This window comes from Neomonachus schauinslandi, chromosome 2, assembly GCF_002201575.2.
Source record: "Neomonachus schauinslandi chromosome 2, ASM220157v2, whole genome shotgun sequence".
In the NCBI taxonomy this organism is placed as follows: domain Eukaryota; kingdom Metazoa; phylum Chordata; class Mammalia; order Carnivora; family Phocidae; genus Neomonachus; species Neomonachus schauinslandi.
In genome coordinates, this window is record NC_058404.1 from 145,366,372 (window position 1) to 145,388,879 (window position 22,508).

The 22,508-nt window shown below is 38.8% G+C and overlaps 1 protein-coding gene across 3 annotated transcripts in view; it reads left to right on the forward strand.

Annotated features, from left to right (window-relative positions):
* Positions 1-20,102: 20,102 nt before the first annotated feature.
* Positions 20,103-22,508, forward strand: part of ANKRD17 (ankyrin repeat domain 17) — a 161,814-nt gene continuing 159,408 nt past the window's right edge. For all 3 annotated transcript variants that reach the window (XM_021702451.2, XM_044912929.1, XM_021702452.2), the window contains exon 1: positions 20,103-20,513. In XM_021702451.2, the coding sequence (XP_021558126.2) occupies positions 20,103-20,513 (411 nt within the window). The remainder of the gene's footprint in view (positions 20,514-22,508) is intronic.

The following is a 22,508-nucleotide window of genomic DNA, read 5'->3' on the forward strand; positions in this document are numbered from 1 at the left end:
AAAGAAAGAAAGAAAGAAAGAAAGAAAGAAAGAAAGAAAGAAAGAAAAAGAAAGAAAGAAAGAAAGAAAGAAAAAGAAAAAGAAAGAAAGAGAAGGAAGAAAGAAAGAAAAGAGGGAAGGAGGGAAGGTAGGAAGGAAGGAAGATCCAGACTGGAAAAGAAATATAACTCCCTTTATTCACAGACAACATGATTTCTGTGAAGACAAATTATTAGAACTAGTATGGGAGTTTAGCAAGGTTGCAGGATATCAGATTCATATACAAAAATCAATTGTATTTCTATTTAAAGTAGAATATCATTTCATGTGCTTATTATACATATTCCTTAGTGAATTGTCTAGTCAAGTATTTTGCCCACTTTTAGAAGGTAAAAATATACCTACCATATGACCCAGACATTTGAAAACACTCCTAGGGCACCTGGGTGGCTCAGTCGGTTAAGCGACTGCCTTCGGCTCAGGTCATGATCCTGGAGTCCCGGGATCGAGTCCCGCATCGGGCTCCCTGCTCGGCGGGGGGGTCTGCTTCTCCCTCTGACCCTCTTCCCTCTTGTGCTGTCTCTCACTCTCTCTCTCAAATAAATAAATAAAATCTTTAAAAAAAAAATTCTTAAAAAAAAAAAAAAAAAGAAAACACTCCTAGTCCCATCCTAATCTCAGGAACCTGTGAATATATAATGTTACATGGCAAAGCGGACTGGGCAGATGTGATTAAGTTAAGGTTCCTGGAATGTGGAGCCTATCCTGAATTATCCACATGAGCCCAATGTAATAATCCAAGGATCTTTTAAAAGATAGAAGAGAAAGAGAGTCACAGGAGATATGATAATGGAAACAGAGGTTGGAGGGATACTTCTTAAGATGAAGAGGCCACAAGCCAAAGAATTCAAGCAACTTCTAGAAGCTAGAAAATTCAAGTAAACAGAATTCCCCCAGAGCATTCAGAAGGGATGAAATTCTGCCAATATCTTGGCATTTCAGAGAAACCCATTTCAGACTTCTGACCTCCAGAATTGTAAGATGATAAATTTGTGTTGTTTTAAGACACTGGGTTTGTGGTAATTTATTACAGTGGCAATGGGAAACAAGTACCCTTGACTTCTGAAAAGATTCTTCTGTGGAGTCTCTATCTTTACTTGAATAAATTTATATTTTGTACAAGAATGGAATGAAATTGAGAAGTTGCTTATTATTGTATAACATCTAAATTCAATATAATATTCAAAGAATCATAAAATAGAGATAATTTATTTGATGAGTTTTGTCTTATAAAAATATTGATCAAAGAAATATACTATGAGGAAAGCAAAAAAGACAGTAACTGAAAATATTTGGGCTGAAATATTTATATATTTAATAAAACAAAATCTAACTTGAGAATATACTCCATTTGGAATAATTTGCTCTGAGTTTACCAGGTACCTATATTAACTTATAGAGAGAGTACTTTCCCAAAGAAAAATACTAAGATCAACAGAGGACTGTCAATTGAGAGCATCAACAATTTTAAATTTGTTTACTACAATGTTAAAGAAGTTTAGAGATATTTTTATTAAAAATTACAAACATAGCACCATATTAAAATATATTCTTCACAAGCACTGGGGTTGGGGGAAAATGGGGGGATATTGGTCAAAGGGTATAAACTTCCAGTTGTAAAATAAGTAAATTCTGGTGATCTAATGTACAGCATGTGACTATAATTAACAGTAACGTATTGTATATTTGAAAGTTACTAAAGGGAGTAGATTTTAAGTGTTATTACTACCAACAACTGAAAAAGGTAATAATGTGAGGTGATGGGGGATGTTAGTTAACTTTATTGTGGTAGTCATTTTGCAATACAGACAGTCTCCAACTTATGATTTTATACCATTGACTTTACGATGGTATGAAAGCAATACACGTTCAGTGGAAACCATACTTCAAATGTTGAATTCAATTTTTTCCCCAGGTTAGTGATATGCAGTACTGTATCATGTGACAGTGTGCCACAGCTCCCATCAGCCATGTAATCATGAGGGTAAGCAGCCAATATGCTTGCAATCATTCTGTACCAATATAGACATTCTGCTTTTCACTTTTAGTACAGTATTCAATAAATTATGAGATATTCAACACTATATTATAAAATAGGCTTTGTGTAAGATAATTTTGCCAAACTGTAGCTCATAGGAAGTGTTCTGAGCACATTCTAGGCAGCCTAGACTAAGCAATGATGCTGGGTAGATTAGGTGTATTAAATACATTTTTGACTTACAATACTTTCAACTTCGGGTGGATTTATCTGGATATAACCCCATTGTAAATTGAGAAGAATCTGTATGTATGTGTATCAAATCATCATGTTGTATACCTTAAACTTAACACAATGTTATACATCAATTATATCTCAGTGAAGTTAGAAAAAAATATATTCTTCAGAAGTTAAAAAAATACATGGTATAAGGGACGGATGTAGTCAATAAACTGATGAAAATGCATGAATATGTATAGAATAATTATTGATCATTATTTTTAATATACTGATAGTCAGTATTAAGCAGTTTGTTTTTATTTTTCTCTAGTGTATCCAGATTTATTTTTGAAAATAGTTTTTAAACAGTCTATTTTATAGGGCCACCAATATAATAAAACTAATTTGTCAGTTAATACATGTTTTAAATTATTATATAATTTTAATTTTTTGATGCTCTATTTCATTCTTAAAAGTGTCTAAGTCTGGCCAATAAATTGTATAGTCCCTCCAGGCATTAGGTGTAATAGTGACTGATTCCATCCCACTGCCACCCCTTTGTTCTCAGACCTATGTGTTCTGTTACTGGGAGAAACAGTATTTGAATCTTGTAAGACAGTATTTCCCAACTTGTTCCATGTATCATAAATGAGTTCTTCAATAGATCATTCCACCATTCTTTAAAGTCATTGCTTTATAGTTCAGTAATCACACAGGTTTATAAACCATTTAAAACCAGTGATCACATGGTTGTTATCCTTTTGCTTTAGTTCATTTACAGTAAAACTAGTTCTTTGGTCAGATGCAATGTTGTGTGAGGTTCCCTAATGGGGAATGAGGCATTCTGTCATTTTATAAATAGCTTTGCTAGAGGAAGTATGGCAAGCAAGAAAGACAAATACAGCTGCACAATAATGACCCATTCTATGAGGACAAATTAATGCTACTTCCGTGATAGAAGAAGTCAAATAAAATCAACCTATTACCAGAGGCCGACTGGTCCCCCTGGTATATGATGTTACAAATGTACAGCATTGGCTCTCTACTGCTGGCAGACTAGGCTCCCAACTATAGCAATAGACAGGTCAGCCTTGCAGTAGAGAAGTCCATGTTGTTCTGAGATCATAAATAACTTCTATCTATCTCTGCCATCATGATACTTTGTTCAGGGAACAATTGAACAAGCACTGCCTAACTGGGGAAAAAACCTAACTAACTGGTAGCCACAGAAGAGGTTATATTGGCTACCTACTTAATGATAAACCTCCCCGGGTGGCCTCTTTTGTTGTTATTGTTATTGGTATTTACATGAGATAAAGTATCCTCACACTTGCAGGATGCAGGAGTTCCATCTGCATATTGTTTCTCCAAGTTTATTTATCCTTCAATCTTTCAGTCTTGTTTTTCCCATGTCTCTGTCTGTCCAGCCAAACTATTAACCATTGCCCATAAATAGGCATAGGACATCGCTTGGACAAAGTAAACAAATTGGAAAAAGAGATACACTGACCAAAGTTCTTCCCCTTGGAGAATTTTCCCTTCTGTGTGTATTTCAGTCACCTCTGAATGACTGTAATATTACAGCATTCTGCTTCTGGCAGGGGCCGGCTCATTTTCCAGAACTATCTGCAAACCAGGCTTGAATTTTTACTTCCTAAGTCAACTGGTAATAGAAAATTCCCCATGTAGTCACAAGTATGGGTTGATGGAATGGTGGCAATATAGAAACAGTAGGCAGCTGGTAATGTGAACCACCTACTTGGTTGTGGTATTTACCAGTAGCTTCAGGACTAGCTTTGTTCCAATCTTCTATATGTCACTTCCAGTTGATTTTGCAGTGATTCTAGATGTATTCAGCTTTATGGCTTGTTAGATTACATAAAACCAAGTTTGTGATGGTTATCCAAGACCCCAAGTCCTTAAATTCTCATGGTAAGGTGTTAAGTCTCTACCAAGGCTCACAAAGCCAGCCAGGGACTGTTTCTCAAATGGAGAGTAGTTAATCATACGACATTGATCCAAAGCCTTAAGGGCCTACATTGTGATTCTCCTAATGGAGCTGGCCACAGGCTCCAAAGAGCATCTTCAACTGTTTTTGACACTTAATTACTGGTCATGCTACAGCATAGGCCAGCTAGAAATTTCTCTTGCTTTTGAGGACCTTTCAAGGTTGGTAATTTTCATTGAAGAAATTGAAGTAGTACATCCAATCATAGTATACGTTACTTAAAAAGAATTCAGAGGCTCATCAGGTGTTCTATCTCTCTCTTACTGATATGGATAAAAGGTGCAGAACTTTTCCTATGCACTGGAGAGAATATCTTAAGATGCTTAAGACTGCCTTATCCCCAGAAATTTCAGTGAGGTCACAGTTACCTGGATTTTCAATGGAGTTCATCTCCCATTCTCTGAAATCTAGTCACTAAGCCCAATGAGCACTCATCAAAGTAGTTGACCAGTGTAATGTTTTGTAGGATTATGAGATAGTAAATGGGAAAGGTCTCTGCAGAATAGTTTGTAAGCCAGAGCTGGAGAGCTAAAATAGATCAATGAAAATACATTTGTGTTACCACAAGTTAAAAAACAAGCACCTTCCAGAGATGTCTTCTTATCGAGATAGGGAAGAAAAGCCAGATTAGTAGCCTTATTCTAACTGCTAGAGGTTGTGTTGATTTGCTTTATTCAAGAAGCCATATCAGGGATAGCAGCTGTTACTAAAGTCACTACCTGATTATATTTACAGTAATCTACTGTTATTCTCTAAGATTCATCTGTTTCTATGTAGGCCAAGGGGGATAGATAAATGTGAATAAAAAGAAATCATTGACATTCCATCTTTCAAGTCTTCTATGGTAGCACTAATCCTGCAATTTCCCCAGGAATGCAGCTTTACTAATTTTGCTGGGGAGAATAGTTCCACGGGCTTCCATTTGGCCTTCCTCCTTAAATGTCCTCATTCTACAGGTTAGGAAGGCAATCCTGGTATTTCTACAATGTTAAATATATCCATAAAAGAACTGGAGAATTAACAAGAGGATGAGTTTGTGAGCCATCATGAGGCAGACTCAAGCCCAAACTCTAATTTATCACCTGACTTCCATAAGCAACCCCTCTGACTGGTAGATCATAGTGGCATTTCAAGTCCTGGGGATTCAAATATGCTAAGAGTCAGTGTCCAGTAAATTCCTGAATAGTTCCCTTTTCCCAGTGCACAGGTATAGTATTGATCCACTACTGTTGCATAACAAATTGCTCCCAAATTCAGTGGTTCATACACTTATTCTTGCTTACATCAGTGCATGGGTCAACTGCTCTAGGCTGGATTAAATAGGTTGGACAGCATACAAAAATGCCATTTGTATCTTCAAAAATCCAAAAAGACCCACGGGTGGTGTTCTTCTTTTTTAGTGGTAAGTGTGAATAGACTTGCCTGGGTAGGTCTAGTGATCTCAGCTGGGCTTATTCCTATATCTGTAGTTTAGCTGAGGTTAGTTCTGCTTTATGCTGCAGGTTTGCTGGTGTGGGTTTCCTCCACTGTCTCTTTTCTCTTGGATCAGTGAGCTAGCTGGGATGTGTTCTCATGACAATGACAGAGGAGCAAGAAGTCAAGTAAATGTGTGCAACTGCTTGCATAAGCTCAGAATTGGCACAATGTTACTTCCATCTATATGATGTTGGCCAAGCAAGTCATATTGCTGAGGGGGCAGGAAAATACACTCTGGCTATGGTAAGGACATAGCAAGAATGTGGAGGGAGATAGAGGTGAAGAAATAGGGTGAAGCATTAATGAATGTCTATGGGTTCCTCATGGAAAGTAAGGAGAAAGATTTATACCATGTACCTGTGATACACGTATCTTTCTCATGTGACCCTTTCTTGGGGTTCTTAGATCTAGAGATTAGGTAGAATATGCAATATTCAATTTTTAAGTTTTATCAGGGCCACCATTTTGCATAATTCACAGGTGCACAATTCTCATTGTAGGGGGTCTTATGCTCCAGGAAACTCCATCCGTAGAGACTACAATGTAAATATTGCTAAGAGCTATGTGCAAAGTGGCAACCCTGGTTATTCTTGTGAGCTGCCTATCTATTTATTTTTAAATTTAATTTTATTATATTAATCACCATACATTATGTCATTAGTTTTTGATGTAGTGTTCCATGATTCATTGTTTGCATGCCTATCTATTTAAATCCTAAGGAGCTTCATGGTCAATTTGCCATTACCAAAGATCCTTTCATTCTCAATATCAATTGTAGTCCTACACTTATGGAAATCATACCTACCTTGCCTCTGTTGCTTAAATGTTATAACTTGATCTGTGTTACTGTGGGATAACATCATTTTTATTAAAATCAGAGAGGCTTGGGGCAGTTGGGTGGCTCAGCTGGTTAAGTGCCTGACTCTTGATCTCAGCTCAGGTCTTGATCTCAGAGTTTTGAGTTCAAGCCCTGTGTTGGGCTCCACACTGGGTGTGGAGCCTACTTTAAAAAAAATCAGAGAGCCTCTTCATAGCACTAAAAAATTTTTTTGGCCCTAGATGAAAGATACTAGAGTGCTGAGCTTTTTAAGACTGCTGACCCTTTTATCACTGCCTTCTCAATATCTTCCTGAAGGGTGTATTCTTTGGGCCTTTCTGGGAGAAGTGGAAAATAGGAGAAAGAGTGAACATGATAAATCCATTCAAGTTTTCCTATTTCCTTAAGTCTTTCTATTCCTTCCTCTACATTTTGCTAAGGAAATTGTGATCTCAAATCCACAGAACATTGTCCATCAGTGAAAACACATTTCAGTCACTCAAGCAAACAAATGATTATAACTACTCCAAAAGAATTATACATTAAATAAAAATTCTGTATCAATATATTTGACTCTGTAAGACGCTCATTTGTTGTGATGAGCACTGGGTGACTTATGGAATTGTTGAACCACTATATTGTACACCTGAAATTAATATAACACTGTATGTTAAAAAATGATCCGTCCACTAAGGGATACTATCCAAAATATATAAATATATAAAGAACTTAGACAACTGAACACCAACCCCGCCCCCATATAATCTGATTAAAAATGGGCAGAGGACCTGAATAGACATTTTTCCAAAGAAGACACACAGATGGCTAACAGACACATGAAAAGACACTCAATGTCACTAATCTTCAGGGAAATTCAAATCAAAACTACAATGAGATATCACTTCACACTTCTCAGAATGGCTAGTTAAAAAAAAAAACACAAAACAAGAAATAACAAGTTTTGTTGAGGATGTGGAGAAAGAACCCTTATGCACTGTTGGTGGGGATGTGGTCACTGTGGAAAACAGTATGGACATTCCTCAAAAATTGAAAATAAAAATACCATATGATCCAGTAATTCTGATACTGGGTATTCATTCCCCCAAAATGAAAACACTAATTCAAAAAGATATATGCACCTCTCTTTATTGCAGCATTATTTACAATAGTCAATATATGGAAGCAACCTGTGTCCGCCCATAGATGAATAGATAAAGAAGTGGTACACACACACTAGAATATTACTCAGTTATGAAAAAGAATGAGATCTTGCCATTTGCAACAACACGGATGGACCTAGAAGGTATAATGCTAAGTGAAATAAGTCAGTCAAAGAAAGTCAAATATCATATGATTACACTTATGTGGAATTTAAAAAAGAAAACAAATGAACAAACAAAGAAAAAAAGACACAGACTCTTAAATACAGAGAATAAACTAATGGTTGCCAGAAGGGAGATGGGTGGGGGGGGATGAGTGAAATAGATAAAGTGGATTAAGAGGTACAAACTTCCAGTCATAAAATAAATAAGTCACAAAGATGAAAACAGGCAATCAGTTTGTAATAATGTTACTTGGTGACAGAGGGTGACTACACTTACTGTGGTGAGCACTGAGTAATGCACAGAATTATTAATCATTATGTCATACACTGAAAACTAATATATTGTATGTTAATTATACTTCAATAACTTTTTCTAACTTTAAAGAAAGGAGTGAGGGGGAAAATAATGGGTAATTATAAATTAAAGATTAAATATTTTGAAATAAAGATTATAATATAGAAAGAATATTTTAAAATTAAAATACTTTTTACTTAAAAAAGTAAAATGATCATTGATATAGTTGGAGTAATATTAACCACACCTGCTACTGTTTTCTACTGATTGCCCTTTTCCTTTATTCCTATTTCGTCTTTCACACTTTTTCTGTCTTTTGTGGTGTTAACTGTGCATTTCATTTGATTCCATTTTCTCTTATGTCTTAGCATATCAATTAATTTTTTCTTTTTTTTCTTTTTTTAGTGGTTTTCTTAAAATTTCCAACATACATTTACAACTAATCCAAGCCCACTTTCAAATACCACTATACCACTTCATGGGTGGTGTGAGTACCTTTTAACAAAATATTCCTAATTCATCCTGCCCACCCCTTGTATCATTTCTGTCATTCATTTCACTTATACACAAGCTTATATATATATATATACACACACACACACCCTACACACACTCACACATTAGTATACATAAGCAAATACTTTGTTGGTATTATTATTTTGAACCAACCATTATCTGTTAGATCAATCAAGAATAAAATTTTTTTTTATTTTTCCTTCAATTCATTCTCCAATGAATTTCTTTATGCAGATCCATGTTATCTATCTATATTATTTTCATTCTCTCTGAAGAACTTTCTTAAACAATTCTTACAATGCAGGTCTACTGGCAACACATTCTGTCAATTATTGTTTGTCTAAGGAAGTATTTCTCCTTCACTTCTGCAGGATAATTTTTCAGGGTGCAAAATTCTAGGTCAGTGGGGGAGTTTTTTTTCAATGTTTTAAATATTTCACCCCACTCTTTTTTTGCTTGCATGGTTTCTAAGGAGAAGGTGAACATAATTCTTATCTTTGCTCCCTGTAGGTAAGATATTTCTTTCCCTTGCTTCTTTCAAGACTTTTTCTTTATTTTTGATTTTCTTCAGTTTGAACATGGTATGACTAGGTATAGTTTTTTGTTGTTGTTGTTTGGTTTCTTGGGTTTTTGTTTGTTTGTTTGTTTTTTGCATTTATCCTGCTTAGTGTTCTCTGAGCTTCCTGGATCTGTAGTTTGGTGTCTGACATTAATTTGGGGAACTTTCTCAGTTATCATTGCTTTAAATATTACTTAAACCTTTCTCTGTTTTTTCTCCTGGCATTCCCATTACATGCATTTTCTACCCTTTGTAATTGTCCCACAAGTCTTGGATATGCTGTTCTGTTTTCTTGTTTGTTTGTTTGTTGTTTTTTTCAGTCTTTTTTTCTCTCTGTTTTTCAGTTTTGGAAGATGCTATTGTCATAACCTCGGGCTCAGCAATTCTTTCTTTAGCTGAGTCCAGCCTACTTATGAATCCAACAAAGACGTTCCGCATTTCTGTTGGTGTTTATTTTTTTATTCCTTCATAGAATTTTCATCTCTCTGCTTACATTATCGATCAGTTGTTGCATGTTGTCTACTTTTGCCATTAAAGGTTTTAGCATATAATCATATATTTTTGTTAAAATTCTTGGCCTAATAATTCCAACATTCATGCCATATCTGACTCTGGTTTTGATGACTGTTCAGTCTCTTCAAACTATTTTTTGGCTTTTAGTATGATTGCAGGTTTTCACTGAAAGTGGACATGATATACTGGGTAAAAGGAACGTAATAAATAGGTCTTTAGTAATGCAGGATAGGATGTGGGGGAATGGTTAGTGTTCTGTAGTCCTATGATTAGGTCTCAGTCTCTGTGAGTTTGTGCCACTGTGAACTTCAATAGTGCTTCTTAGCTCTCCCCTTCTCACTCCACCTCACGTGGGACAGGATGGCTAGAGTGACCTGGCATTAGGTTAGGCTCTGATAAAACCCCAACGGGTTGGGTTTTGGTAAAATACTTTCTTCTGAGGACAGGCGCTGTTAGGAAGAACATAATGCTCCAGTGTATTTCAAAATGGTTATTTTTGAAAGTAATCAGTAATATTAAATTTTCCTGCAATAGTCACTGTGAGGACCTAGTAAGGCTCGTGGAGGTAAAACTCATCAAAGCATGGGAGCCCCTATGATTGGATCCCCCTAGAGTTTTACACTCTCAGCTTTGTCCACACTAAGCCTCCAGCAACTTCTCAATTACACTTCAGGTTTTCCTACCCCAACACCAGTTGCCATGAAGATTTCTGCTCCAGTAAGTTGTGATTCTCTGTCCATTTGTCTGTGTCTCCAATTTTGGGGGCAGTGATTGGCTCTGTGACCTCACTTCTCTGACAGATCTAAGAGTTGTTGATTTTTAGTTTGTTCAGCTGTTTACTTGTTTGTTGTTAGGATGGAGTGGCCACTTTTAAGCTCCTTACATGCCAGACTAGAATCTCTGCCTATTTTTAAAACTTATTGTTACATGTGAAAATATAAAAGACTGGTTATAATTTACTGTATTTTCTGGGTTAAGTTATGTGATATAAAATACTTGCATATTTGAGGATTCAAGGTCACTGGGAGAATCTCTTATATGTCAAAGGTTTATTATACTATTTCTTGCATATAATGCACTCATAAACTATGTACTTTTTAATGAGCTATACCCAGTGCTCTAAGTAGTGTATATCACATAGTAGTTAAAAAATGTCTGTGGAATAATCAGTAAACGAATGAATAAGTTCCTTGGGATTCTGTCTTGTATTAGCAGATCAAACTTTTTAACAAGCTCAATTTGTCCTGAGAAAGATACATGGCAGGAATTGTTCTAATTTTTAATATTTCTGCTAGTTATTAATATACTTGCTTGCTCTACATCTGAACTCTGAAAACGTTTCTTTTGATGTTCAATTTGAAAGTAAAAAATTGGGAACTCACAAATCTCTACGTAGGAGTTGTTCTATGAAATAACCACTTTAGGTTCTCCAAACTAAGAACAAAAATTGTCAAACTAACAGACATAAAATGGAGGACAAAAATTAAATGTGTGTAGCTTATTTGTTTAATAACCAATAGTTAGTGCACATTATTTCATTGCAGATTTTCCTTGGTATATTTTAAATCTCAGACTGGCTTTCTCTTGCTATACAGGAATCTTTAAGTTTTCCATTCCTATATTCCCCTTTACCCAACCTAGAACTACATGCTATAAGCAATATGATTTTAATTTTAACCGAAATAAACTTTAAGATATGAGACATATTTTTGGAAGAAAATTTAGTGTAAAATATAAATTCATTATCCAATAACATTTAATTAAATTTGAATTGTGTAGCAACTGTATTCTACTAAAGTGACCAGTAGTAATCACTATTTGTGCTAGATTGCCATCCCCCTAGCCCTCAGCTTAACTATTTCTTACTTGGCTCTGCTTCCAAGCAGTAGACTAAGAAAATTTTAAGTTCCAAAAAAGAGTGATCGGACGGTGAAAGAGATGTCAAAATCATGTCATATGAGGAGTAACTGAAAAGAAAGAAAGAGAAAACTAGGGTCATTGGATGGATAGCAATTAAAGGGAGGCACATTTTTGTCTCAACACTGGTCTCAGATTCCTTCACATGGTCCACAATGCCCTGAATGATTTGGCTTTTGCTAACTTCTCCAGCGTCATCTTGCAAAAATTGTTCCACTCACTTCTTGTGTTTCAGCTCTTTTCACACAATTTGATACCTCCCCTTTCAGGACGTTTGTACATACACCACTTTGACCAGCAATATTCTCTATTTTTTTGCCTAAGTGATTTCTACTATAGATCTCAGTTCAAACATTATTTTCTCAGGGAAGCCCCACCCTCAAACAAAAGTCCTAGGTCAGGTTTCTCTTTTAGTAGTTATTTCATTTATATGTCTCTCACATTAGACTATGTGTCAAGGTATAAGGGACCATGTTTGTGTTTTCACTATTTTCTTGCCTCACATGGTGACTAGTGCATAGTAGGTAGGGAACAGATCCCAGGTGGATTAATGAAAATCCATTCTTATGTTGGATAAATTGTCCATTTCAACTTAAATGCCAATATATATAAATGTATCATATATAATATCATATATTATATGTTATATATTATATGACTATATATTATGTTATATATTATTATATGCTATATATATGTATTATAATATATATATGTTTTTGAGAGAGAGAGAGCACGTGCATGACCTGGGGGAGCGGCGGCAGGGCAGAGGGAGAGAGATAATCCCAAGCAGGTGCCACGCCCAGTGCCCAGCCAATGCCAGGCTCAATCTCAAGACCCTCAGACCATGACCTGAGCCGAAATCAAAAGCCGGATGCTTAACCGACTGAACCATTCAGGTGCCTCCAAAACAGTTTTTGAAAAACCACCAGATGAGCTGGGATCATTCTTTTCTCTTTGTAATAAAAGCTGAAAATTAAAAAAAAAAAAAACCCACCAGAAAATAGCAACAACAAAATAAAAACACGTAGGTGACAAAAGTGAAGGAATAACACTGGATAATAGGAATTTGTATAAACTGTGGGGAATTGAAGAAAGTGTGTGTTATGTAAAGGCATTCAAAATTCAAAGAACTTTGAAATGCTGTAATGACAGAATACAGCATGTCCATATAATGGTTTTGGTTATAGATTAGTATTTTGCAGTGCTTGTATTAAAATGATATATCCATTATATATTCAATACAAATGATATTATAGAGAATACATAATGGCATGAAACTATGCTCATAAAATAAGTTTAAAATAGCATGCTTTTTAAATGTTCTACAATGAACATGAATTGTTTTTGTATTCAGAAATGAATTTTTACAAGGTAAAGAAGTAACTCAGGTGGCAATGTGGAGGATAAAATGGAGTAGACTAGGACCAGAGGCAGAAAGATTGACAATTGAAATAGTATGTGTGAAAGCGGGTAGAAGCCAAATTAAGGTAGTAGCTGTGAGCACAAAGAAAGTAATTAGATAGGAGGACATAGAATGAATAGGATTTGGTAATCTTAGATCTGTTTAGGTTGGAGATAAAGGTTAAGGAAACATTAGCTTAAACACAGTAATTCCACTGATAACCCTGAATCTAAATGGGTTGGAGATAAGGGTTATGAATTCATTAGCCTTAAACATGGTAATTGAAATGAGATTCCTTAGGGAAAGAATATAATATAGAAATAGGGCAGTGGCCTGAATCATGGGGAAAATTGTTCAGAACCTAGGCAAGAAGAGGGAATTGTTTTATTGAGACCCCTTGGAAAATGGAACAGTTGATGTCAAATTCCACAACAGTCAGGTAAAGTAGGGGCTGAAAAGAGGCAAATGACTTTGACAATTAGGAATTAATCATAAATCATTACCTTCCTTAATAAAGTCAGTTTCTCCCAGGAAGGCAACTGAGGGAATGTCTCCATTGATGGTGTTGGTGGGGCACCTATAACTACTGCTTCAATCCTTGTTCTGTAAGATTCTCTAAGAATGGAACTATACCCCCCAGGGGACTACATTAGTCAGGGCTATTTTAATTGTAAATGAATAAAACCTACCTTAAAATAGCTTAAGGGAAGCTGTCAGGGGTGGGTGAGAGAAAAGGCAGAAGTTAGTGGCCACTTAATGGACAATGGATCTAATCCTGGATTTCAAATATTATCTGGACTCTACTCTCTATTGCTAATACCTGCTTTCTTTTGTCTTTGCTGTACGGTAAGATAGGCTCACTCCATGTTATGTGAGCAGCTCTAGCCTCAGTAAAATTTCATAGATAACTGGAAAGATTGACCTGGCTCATCTGCCTATCTTTATGACAAGGAAAAAAAAAAAGAGTCATATAATTGACAGCTTTATCAGGTAGAGAAAAGGCATTTCCTGAAGAGATGGACATACAAAAAGTAAGAGTTGGAGTCTTCTCCACAACATTCCATCCCTTGGCTACCTAGCATCTACACTTGTGCTTCTTCCAGTACATATAATTTCATAAATGTCCTAGCTTAAGACAATGTAATGATCCCATGGACAACTGAAATACTCTCCTGGGAAACATGCCAAAGTCTCATCCAATTATTGCATCTTGCTTGAAAATCAAGAGTTCTGATGTGCATTTCTTTTGGTCAGGTCTGGATGTAGCTCTTTGTGGCACAAAAGCCACAAAGAGCCGGTAAAGATAATTTTATTGGATAGTGGTATAAACTTAACAAGGTGAGTTAAGGGCACTCACACCGGGCTTGATCTCACAACCCTGAGATCATGACCTGAGCTGAAATCAAGAGTCCGACGCTTAACCAAGTGAGCCACCCAGGCATCTCAAGGGCACTTTTAATTAGCTAGTGGATGAGGTCCTTGGTCAGCTAATATAATGGTCCTGAGTTTGCTCTCTGAAAGGTGCTCCCTTATCCCTTACACAAAAGAGGGCATTGGAATTAAGCAATCACAGGCCCTTGTTTGCAAGAGTTGGTGTTTCTTTTTTTTTTTTTTTTTTAAGATTTTATTTATTTATTTGACAGAGAGAGACACAGTGAGAAAGGGAACACAAGCAGGGGGAGTGGGAGAGGGAGAAGCAGGCTTCCCGTGGAGCAGGGAGCCCGATGCGGGGCTCGATTCCAGGACTCCGGGATCACAACCTGAGCCGAAGGCAGATGCTTAACGACTGAGCCACAACAGTTGGTGTTTCTGTCAATACAATTCTCTTGCAATCTTAGTTGGCTGCTGGTCACTTTGCTTTTTGGTAACTGTGGTTTAGAAACCAAAAATGGAGATGGTATATGAACCTGTTTTCTGTCCTTAAGCAATGGGTTGCAAGGTTGGAATACATCTATCCTCCAGCCAACTAAATTTAACTACATATTTATCTATACTCCACTAAACTAAACTTAAGTATTTCTATTTTGGCCTTTACATCCAAAATTTTAAACTGAAGAATGAGTTTAGGGATAGTGCAGCTAGATTTTATCTGTCCCCTTGCCCCAAGTCACATCTCAGGGAATGGCTCCTCACAATAGGACTAATTTGTCAAACTTCATCAGACAGAATACAGCAAGAGATGCATGAGGTGATAAAGGATCAAGTTTTTTCCAGGGTTCCAATTATATCTTTTACTGGGTGTCCAACTCCCTACCTTTATCTGCACTAACTTTAGCTCAGGATAAAGAATATGGGTTTTCCAAACCTGCAAGATACAAGTTTATTTAATTCTCAGGCACATGGATTACTGAGTACACACAGAAAGAGTGTCTTAGATTCTCTTTCTTCTGCATTCAGATAGCTAGCTTGGACTGAAGTGCATCCCTTTCTTGTAGGACCTCACTAAAAGACCCACTCCAAAATCCTGACATTTTCCTATCAATTCTCTTAGAATTTCCATCTTAATATAGACATTGCCTACAACCTAAAATTCAACAGGTTGTTGCTTGCTATATGTTAAGTACTGCCAAACCTCCTAGCTAGGGCTAAGGAAACTTATTACTGTGCATCCCACCTAGACTCACTGGTTTTACATTTCAGACTGTGTCATTTGTTGACACCGGTACTATTTTATGCACTAATCAGGAATAAAAACAAGAACTTTGCCATTTTGAGATTCGTACTTGCTTCCAGTTTAACAGGCTGTTTTGAATTTCATATTAATTTTTTATTCAAATTCAGGGAATTCAAAGGTTAAGGTATTATGATTAGACTATTCTCATTTCTCCTCTAAGATTTTATCTGGTTGCTAGAGGTAAGTTCTTTACCATCATGGCATTGGCAGAGGGAAATATGGTTTGCTTGGTGTCTAAATTTGTTGCTGAAAGGTCTGTTGTTGATACAACTTATAATCTACTCTCTCAGTCAAAGTGTGATTGTTTTCCCTCTGCCCTTACCTCAAAATGTATGGATATTAGTGTCTTCTCAATAGGATCCTCTATCCAATCCATGGATTCATAGCACAGCCTCTGCCGTGAGTTTCCATCACCCTGTCCTGCAAGCAGTTAGGCTTATTGTGAACCAAGTTTACATACCTCTTAAGAAATTCTGTATTTCCTTTTCAGTCCACTGTCATCAAGAAAGATGCAGGAGTGGAGTGGTTATCAATATTGCCTGGTCCACTCTGCTTAAACAGAATATGTTTTTCTTCTTGATTGTAGTTGCCTGTGTTGGGCAAACTTCCTGGTGGGAAGCAGGGCACAAGCCATAAGCTCTGTTTTTGAATTCTGGTCTTCCTGGCAGTATCTGCCCTATTTCTTTCTTATGCAAGCTTGGGGTTGAACAGGTTAATGATTTGATTAGTAATAAAATTCCTTCAAAAATGTAGTCTTATGATCCATTTGCTTCCAGTAACCATACCCAAAGTTTGTTCTTTTTTTCTTTTTTAAGTTTATTTATTTATTTAAGTAATTTCTATACCCAACTTGGGGCTTGAACTCATGACCCTGAGATTAAGAGTCACATGCTCTTCTGACTGAGCCAGTCAGGCACCCTGACCCAAAGTTCTTTCTTATATAATTCTCAAACCTGATTTACTTCTTTGCTTCCTTGACCCCATGTCTGTTTCTCTAGAACTTCATCCCAGCCACCTTCAGGCCATCTAAAATAATGGCTTTGGATGGGAACACCAAAGCCTCGATATGTTCTTTGTTCCTGTACTGTACTCAAGGCTTCCCCCATTTCGTTTTTTACCACTCAAGGTCTAGAAAGTCAGCATTTCCAATCCTTCCAAGTATTCTTCTTTTTTTTTTTTTTTAAGATTTTATTTATTTATTTGACAGAGAGAGACACAGCGAGAGAGGGAACACAAGCAGGGGGAATGGGAGAGGGAGAAGCAGGTTGCCCGCAGAGCAGGGAGCCCGATGCAGGGCTGGATCCCAGGACCCTGGGATCATGACCTGAGCCCAAGGCAGATGCTTAATGACTGAGCCACCCAGGTGCCCCACCTTCCAAGTATTCATATGCATTTTCATTTCTGCCATTCTTTCCTTGAGCTTATCTTTTTAGTAAAACCTTGCTAAAAGCAAAATGTAAAATTCAAAATACACTATTACTTTTATTCTTTTGAACTATTTCCTCTGGAGCTAGTCTCAATAGATAGGTGATATGCTTTTCAATTATGCTGCCCCTACAAAACCTGGGTCTCCTTCTTCTGGCCTCCTATATCAATTTCTCTAACATCTGCTACATCATTACTAAGCCAATGCAACATATTTTAGATTACTATCCTACCAGTATTCCCCTTCTGGTACCAATTTCTGGATTAGTTATGGTCATTCTAGCTCCTATAACATATAAATTCTCAAATCTCAATTTTCTCTCTTATAATAAGTCCAAAAAAGCGTTTTTCTAATTTGGAGGTGGTGATCTTCTAAGTAGTGATTTAGCTAATCATGCACCTCTTTTGTGGCACTGGCATCTCCAACATATAGTTTTCAAGGTTATGATACTCACTTGCTACAAGCTGACGGAAAAGAGTAAAGGAGGATGGAAGGAAGTTTAAGCCTGGAAATGAATGCATCACTTCCATTCACATTTCACTGGCTAAAAGTCAACCACATGGCCCCAACTAACTGTAAAGGAAATTGGGAAATTTAGTCTAGCTGTATGTTCAGGAAGAAGAAATGTTTCATGAATGGTTAGTCAAGTCTGCCACAAGGCTCTAAAAAAAAAAAGCTAGTCAAAAATAACAGTAAGTCACTGCAGGCGCTCTGTCTATTCTAACAGGCTGGCTTGACTGTATCCTACTAGTCCCAACAAAATAATTCATTTCACTACTACGTAAAAGAGCAAGAGTTCCTTTTCTTTTAATAATGGGATTAAGGAGTATTTTTGACAGTGTGATAGGTACAGAAGTTAGAGTGTAAAGGGTTAATGAGTTAAATTCAGATAACAGAGACAATGAACAGAGACAATGAACATAGAATCCTCTTTAAAGAATTGTGAGGGAAAGGAAATGGAGTGGAACCATAAATGTGGAGGACTGAAGACAGAAAAGTTAATAAATGGAAGAGAAAGAAGCAATTGGAACTAGAGTGCCGATAATTCATCTCTGCAGGGAATGTCTCATTCCTCTGATACTGGAGAAAAGGAAAGTTCTGAAAGTATCTAAGTCTACAGCATTTGTAAAGTTGAAGGAGTTAATGCCTAATAGCATCAATCTTCTTTTGACTTTTGAAGTAAAGTCATATAATGAAATGTGGCTAGGACTTAAGACTGTAAAAAGTATTTTGGTGGGAGGGGAAAAGAAGGTGCTGATGGATATACAGCTGAGATTCTAGAACCGATACCTGCAGTGGTATGATGTACAATGTAGTGTAATGTTCTGCACAGGAACTCAGCAACCATTGTAGGAGAGGAACAGGCAGATAGTTAGCTTAGTGTGTATATTTACTGTAGCACTTATTATACCAAACAGCCCCTGGAAGCAGAGACTTTGATTTCAAAAACTATGCACACAGTAGGAACATGATGAATTTTTGTTTGAATGAATTGATTCAGTCATTGCCAATTCTGCCATAGTACTCTGTAGAGTACTGGCAACTGCCCACATTTCATATGGTATGCCAATGCTAAAAAGAAAAAAAAAAATGCTAAAAAAAAAATTCAGGCACACTCAATTAAACTTAGCAGTCTTAAAATGGCAACTATGTCAGCTGAGACATACTTTTTATCCTGTGCCAGTACATCTGCCTTTGATGTTTTCATTTTCCTTATGCCACTGTACTCTTATTGGACCAGAAAGGGATAATTCTGAGTTCAATAAGCTACGCTATTATTTCAAAAGTCCTGGACGTCCTTCATACATCTACAAATGAACTCAAAACCCCCTTCACCATATTCCTTCCAAGAGATGCACAGACAAGGATGATTATTTATAATGCTCACTCCACAGATAAAAGCTGAGTCGGTGAGGGCTGGAAGAACTAAATCAGGGTCATTCCGTGAATCGTCTGCAAACTATGGCACAGATCCTGCTTCCTTCTCCTGTCTTCTCCCCTTTGGAAACTTCAAAGTTGTGGTAATCTCAGCCATCACCTAATCAAACTCCGTATCACACAACTGTAAACTCAGGCTCAGGAAGTCTGTAAAACTTAGGCAAAGAGGGCTCTTTCCCTTACACGACGCCATCTCTCAAAGATCCAAAGCCCTAATCACGATTTGGCGGTGGAAAAAATGGCCAGAAATAAAACTACATACGACAGTCCAGAAAGAGGTCCCACCTCCCGGATCTGGCGGTTCTGGCCTCCTGCTAACAAAGTGTCAGGAGCGCGCTTCCTCACCGGCTTCCCACCCGACCCCGGCCGCTCTTCTCCAGCCTGCCCTCCCGTCCGCCCGCCCGCCGGGGCCCAGAACCCAGCCCTCGAAATCTCACTTTCGTCTTTCGGCCACCCGCGCGCCACCGCTCTGGCGACGGCTGATGGCGTCACCCGCACTTCCGCCTGCGGCTGCGTTCTAGTCAAAAGCGAGGAAGGAAGAGGGGAGGTCTGAAGGGCTGTATGTGTGGGGGAAATAGCGAGGAAAAAGAAGAAATCCGGGCGCTCGCCGGCGCTACGACAGTAACCGCGGGCTTCTTCTGCCCCCGCGGTCCCCCCATCGGAAGTCGCCCTAGGCACACTTCCCTCGCCTCTCCGTAGTCTCCCCTCCTCTGGGTCTCCCGACACCCGGCTCTCTCCTTACGCCTCACCCCCTCCCCTTTGCTCCCTCACACTCCCTCCCTCTCCCTCCCTCCCATCGTCAGGCTCCCCGCCCTTAGTATCGCGAGACGAGGTGAGAGCTGGCGGAGCGGCGGCGGCGGCGGCGGCAGTAGAGGTGACCGAGGCGGTGGCGGCGGAGGCGGCACCGAGCGCTGTGTCGGCCCCGGTGCGGCCGAAGTCGCGGTAGAGCGTAGCCCCCACGCCCCTCCCCCGTCCGCGCCCTCCCTCTTTCCCTGGGGATGGAGAAGGCGACGGTTCCGGTGGCGGCGGCGGCGGCGGCGGCTGAGGGAGAAGGGAGCCCCCCGGCGGTGGCGGCCGTGGCGGGCCCCCCCGCGGCGGCGGCGGCGGCGGCGGCGGAGGTCGGCAGCGGCGTTGGCGGCGGCAGCGGGGCTCGCTCGGCCTCTTCTCCTCGTGGGATGGTGCGAGTCTGCGACCTACTCCTGAAGAAGAAGCCGCCGCAGCAGCAACACCACAAAGCCAAGCGTAACCGGACTTGCCGACCCCCCAGCAGCAGCGAAAGCAGCAGCGACAGCGACAACAGCGGCGGCGGTGGAGGCGGCGGCGGCGGCGGTGGAGGTGGCGGCGGCACCAGCAGCAACAACAGCGAGGAAGAAGAGGACGACGACGACGAGGAAGAGGAGGTTTCTGAGGCAAGGGCCTGGTTTCAAAGGAAAGAGGGAGGAAGGGACCGTAAAGGGTAGGGGCTGAAGGTGGGAGGGGACTTACGGTGGGACAGATTCCTGTGGGTTGATCTATCTTAGCGGCCAGGCTTTCCACTGCCCTCTTTCTTTCCCCGGCCTAAATCGTGAGGTGTGGGGATGTGGGGGAGGGTAGCTGACACGTGGGGGTGGGAGGATCACAGAGCCCACAGAGTTGGTGAACAGCAGGTTATCCTGGGATGGTTCACACGGTTAAGGATGGAGGGAATTGGTTAGATTCCCTCTTTGCACACCCGGCGGGGTCTGACTGGGGTCAGTAGGGCCATGTTATTCCTGGGGCGGGGGCGGGACCAAAGCGGGAGGGATAAGATAATGGGTAGCTGAGTCTCTTGGGGAATGACTAGGAGGTTGGTAAATTTCTCCCACTTGTGAGGTGGTAGGGAGCAGTTTTGAGGGGAGGTAGGGTTGTAATGGACTCAGAGCTAAGTATTTGTGTATGTGAGAGACACGTGAGAAGCTGTACTTTTCCATACTGTTCTGCAGGTTTTTGGTGTTTTTTTTTTTTTCATAATTATTGTGGCTGCTGAAGTAGCCTTTAGTTCTTTGATCTCTCAGGGATTTTGGATGAATTGATCTTAGATCCATATACATTTATATATAACTCAGTGGCTGAAAAGTATATTTGACTCTTACATGTATATACATATACATCTTCAGATGCTTCCTTAGTGAGGAAAAATTAAGCCAGGCTGTGTCGTTTTCCAGATAATATGGGACAGCTGAAGAGTGCTTTGAAGCCAGCGTTGGTTGTGGTGAGTTGGAATAGGAAGGCCTCTTGGTTTGTCCTAGTGATCTGGTTTCATAACTGTTTATAATTTTTCCTGGGTCCACAGACAGGCGGCGTTGCAGGACCTTATTCTTCAAAGGCCACATATAACCCAAAAGCTCAGTAAAACATACCATACTGACAGAAAAAACTAAGAGTTAGCCTTATTATCAGCTCTTTTGTAACTCTCTTGTCCACTCCCTGAAATGGAAGCTAGAAAATCTTGGAGAACGAAGTTGTAACTTAAGGCAGCAGAAGGAAAACAGCTTTAAAAGCTGATTTTAAATCTTTTGTAAGAGAACAACTGAATTATCTAGAAGTACCACTTGCCATTTATTCTCTTCCACAGAGTTTATCTTGGTGCAAGGCTTGTTTTTTGAAAATTGTATTATTGGATCTTGAGTTCTGTTCAAATAGAGAAATACCTTTTAAAGAGTTTGAGACGTCTATTGGAAGACCATATTCTCTTTTACCTCAGATTGGATGAAGTTATATAGGTAGAGATGTAATAGTTCAAGTATGTATACCAAAAAGATGGACACTCCCTGCTATTCCATTATCCTATTGAATTCTGAGAATAGGTTTGTGTTGATAGATTTTGTATTGATTTTAGTTGGACCTTTCCGTATAGGGTGTTGCTTGGGCTGCATTTGAAACACTGAAGAGGAGGATGTGATGGGATTCTTATTTCCAATAAAATCTATTATGGTAGTGAGAATCTTTCATTTGTATGATTCTTTGCAGAAATGAGAAACATTTTAGAAGTAATCTAGTTCAGCCTTTTTATTTTAAAAATGAGGAAAACAAGGCTTAGAGGAAACTGTGGTGGATAGTAGCAGAAGTAGAAATCAAAGTTTTCTAATGGTTCAGACCAGTACACTTATGACAGCTTATTTCCCCGCCTGACATCTTTGAAAAATTAGGCAGTAAATTGCAAGGTAACACAATCATGCAGCTGTGGGCAGAATGCCAGTATTTTATTAAGATTTTAAATTCTCCCACAAAATATCAGGCTCTGGCTTGGAACTTGGTATAAAGTCGAGTGCAGTACTTACTGGAATATTATGCTGTAAACTTCATATACCTAGGTAGTTTTGTTCATTGGAATTTGGCCTAAGAAGCAAAACTTTTAGTAAGTTTATAGGTGTGTTAATTTTCTG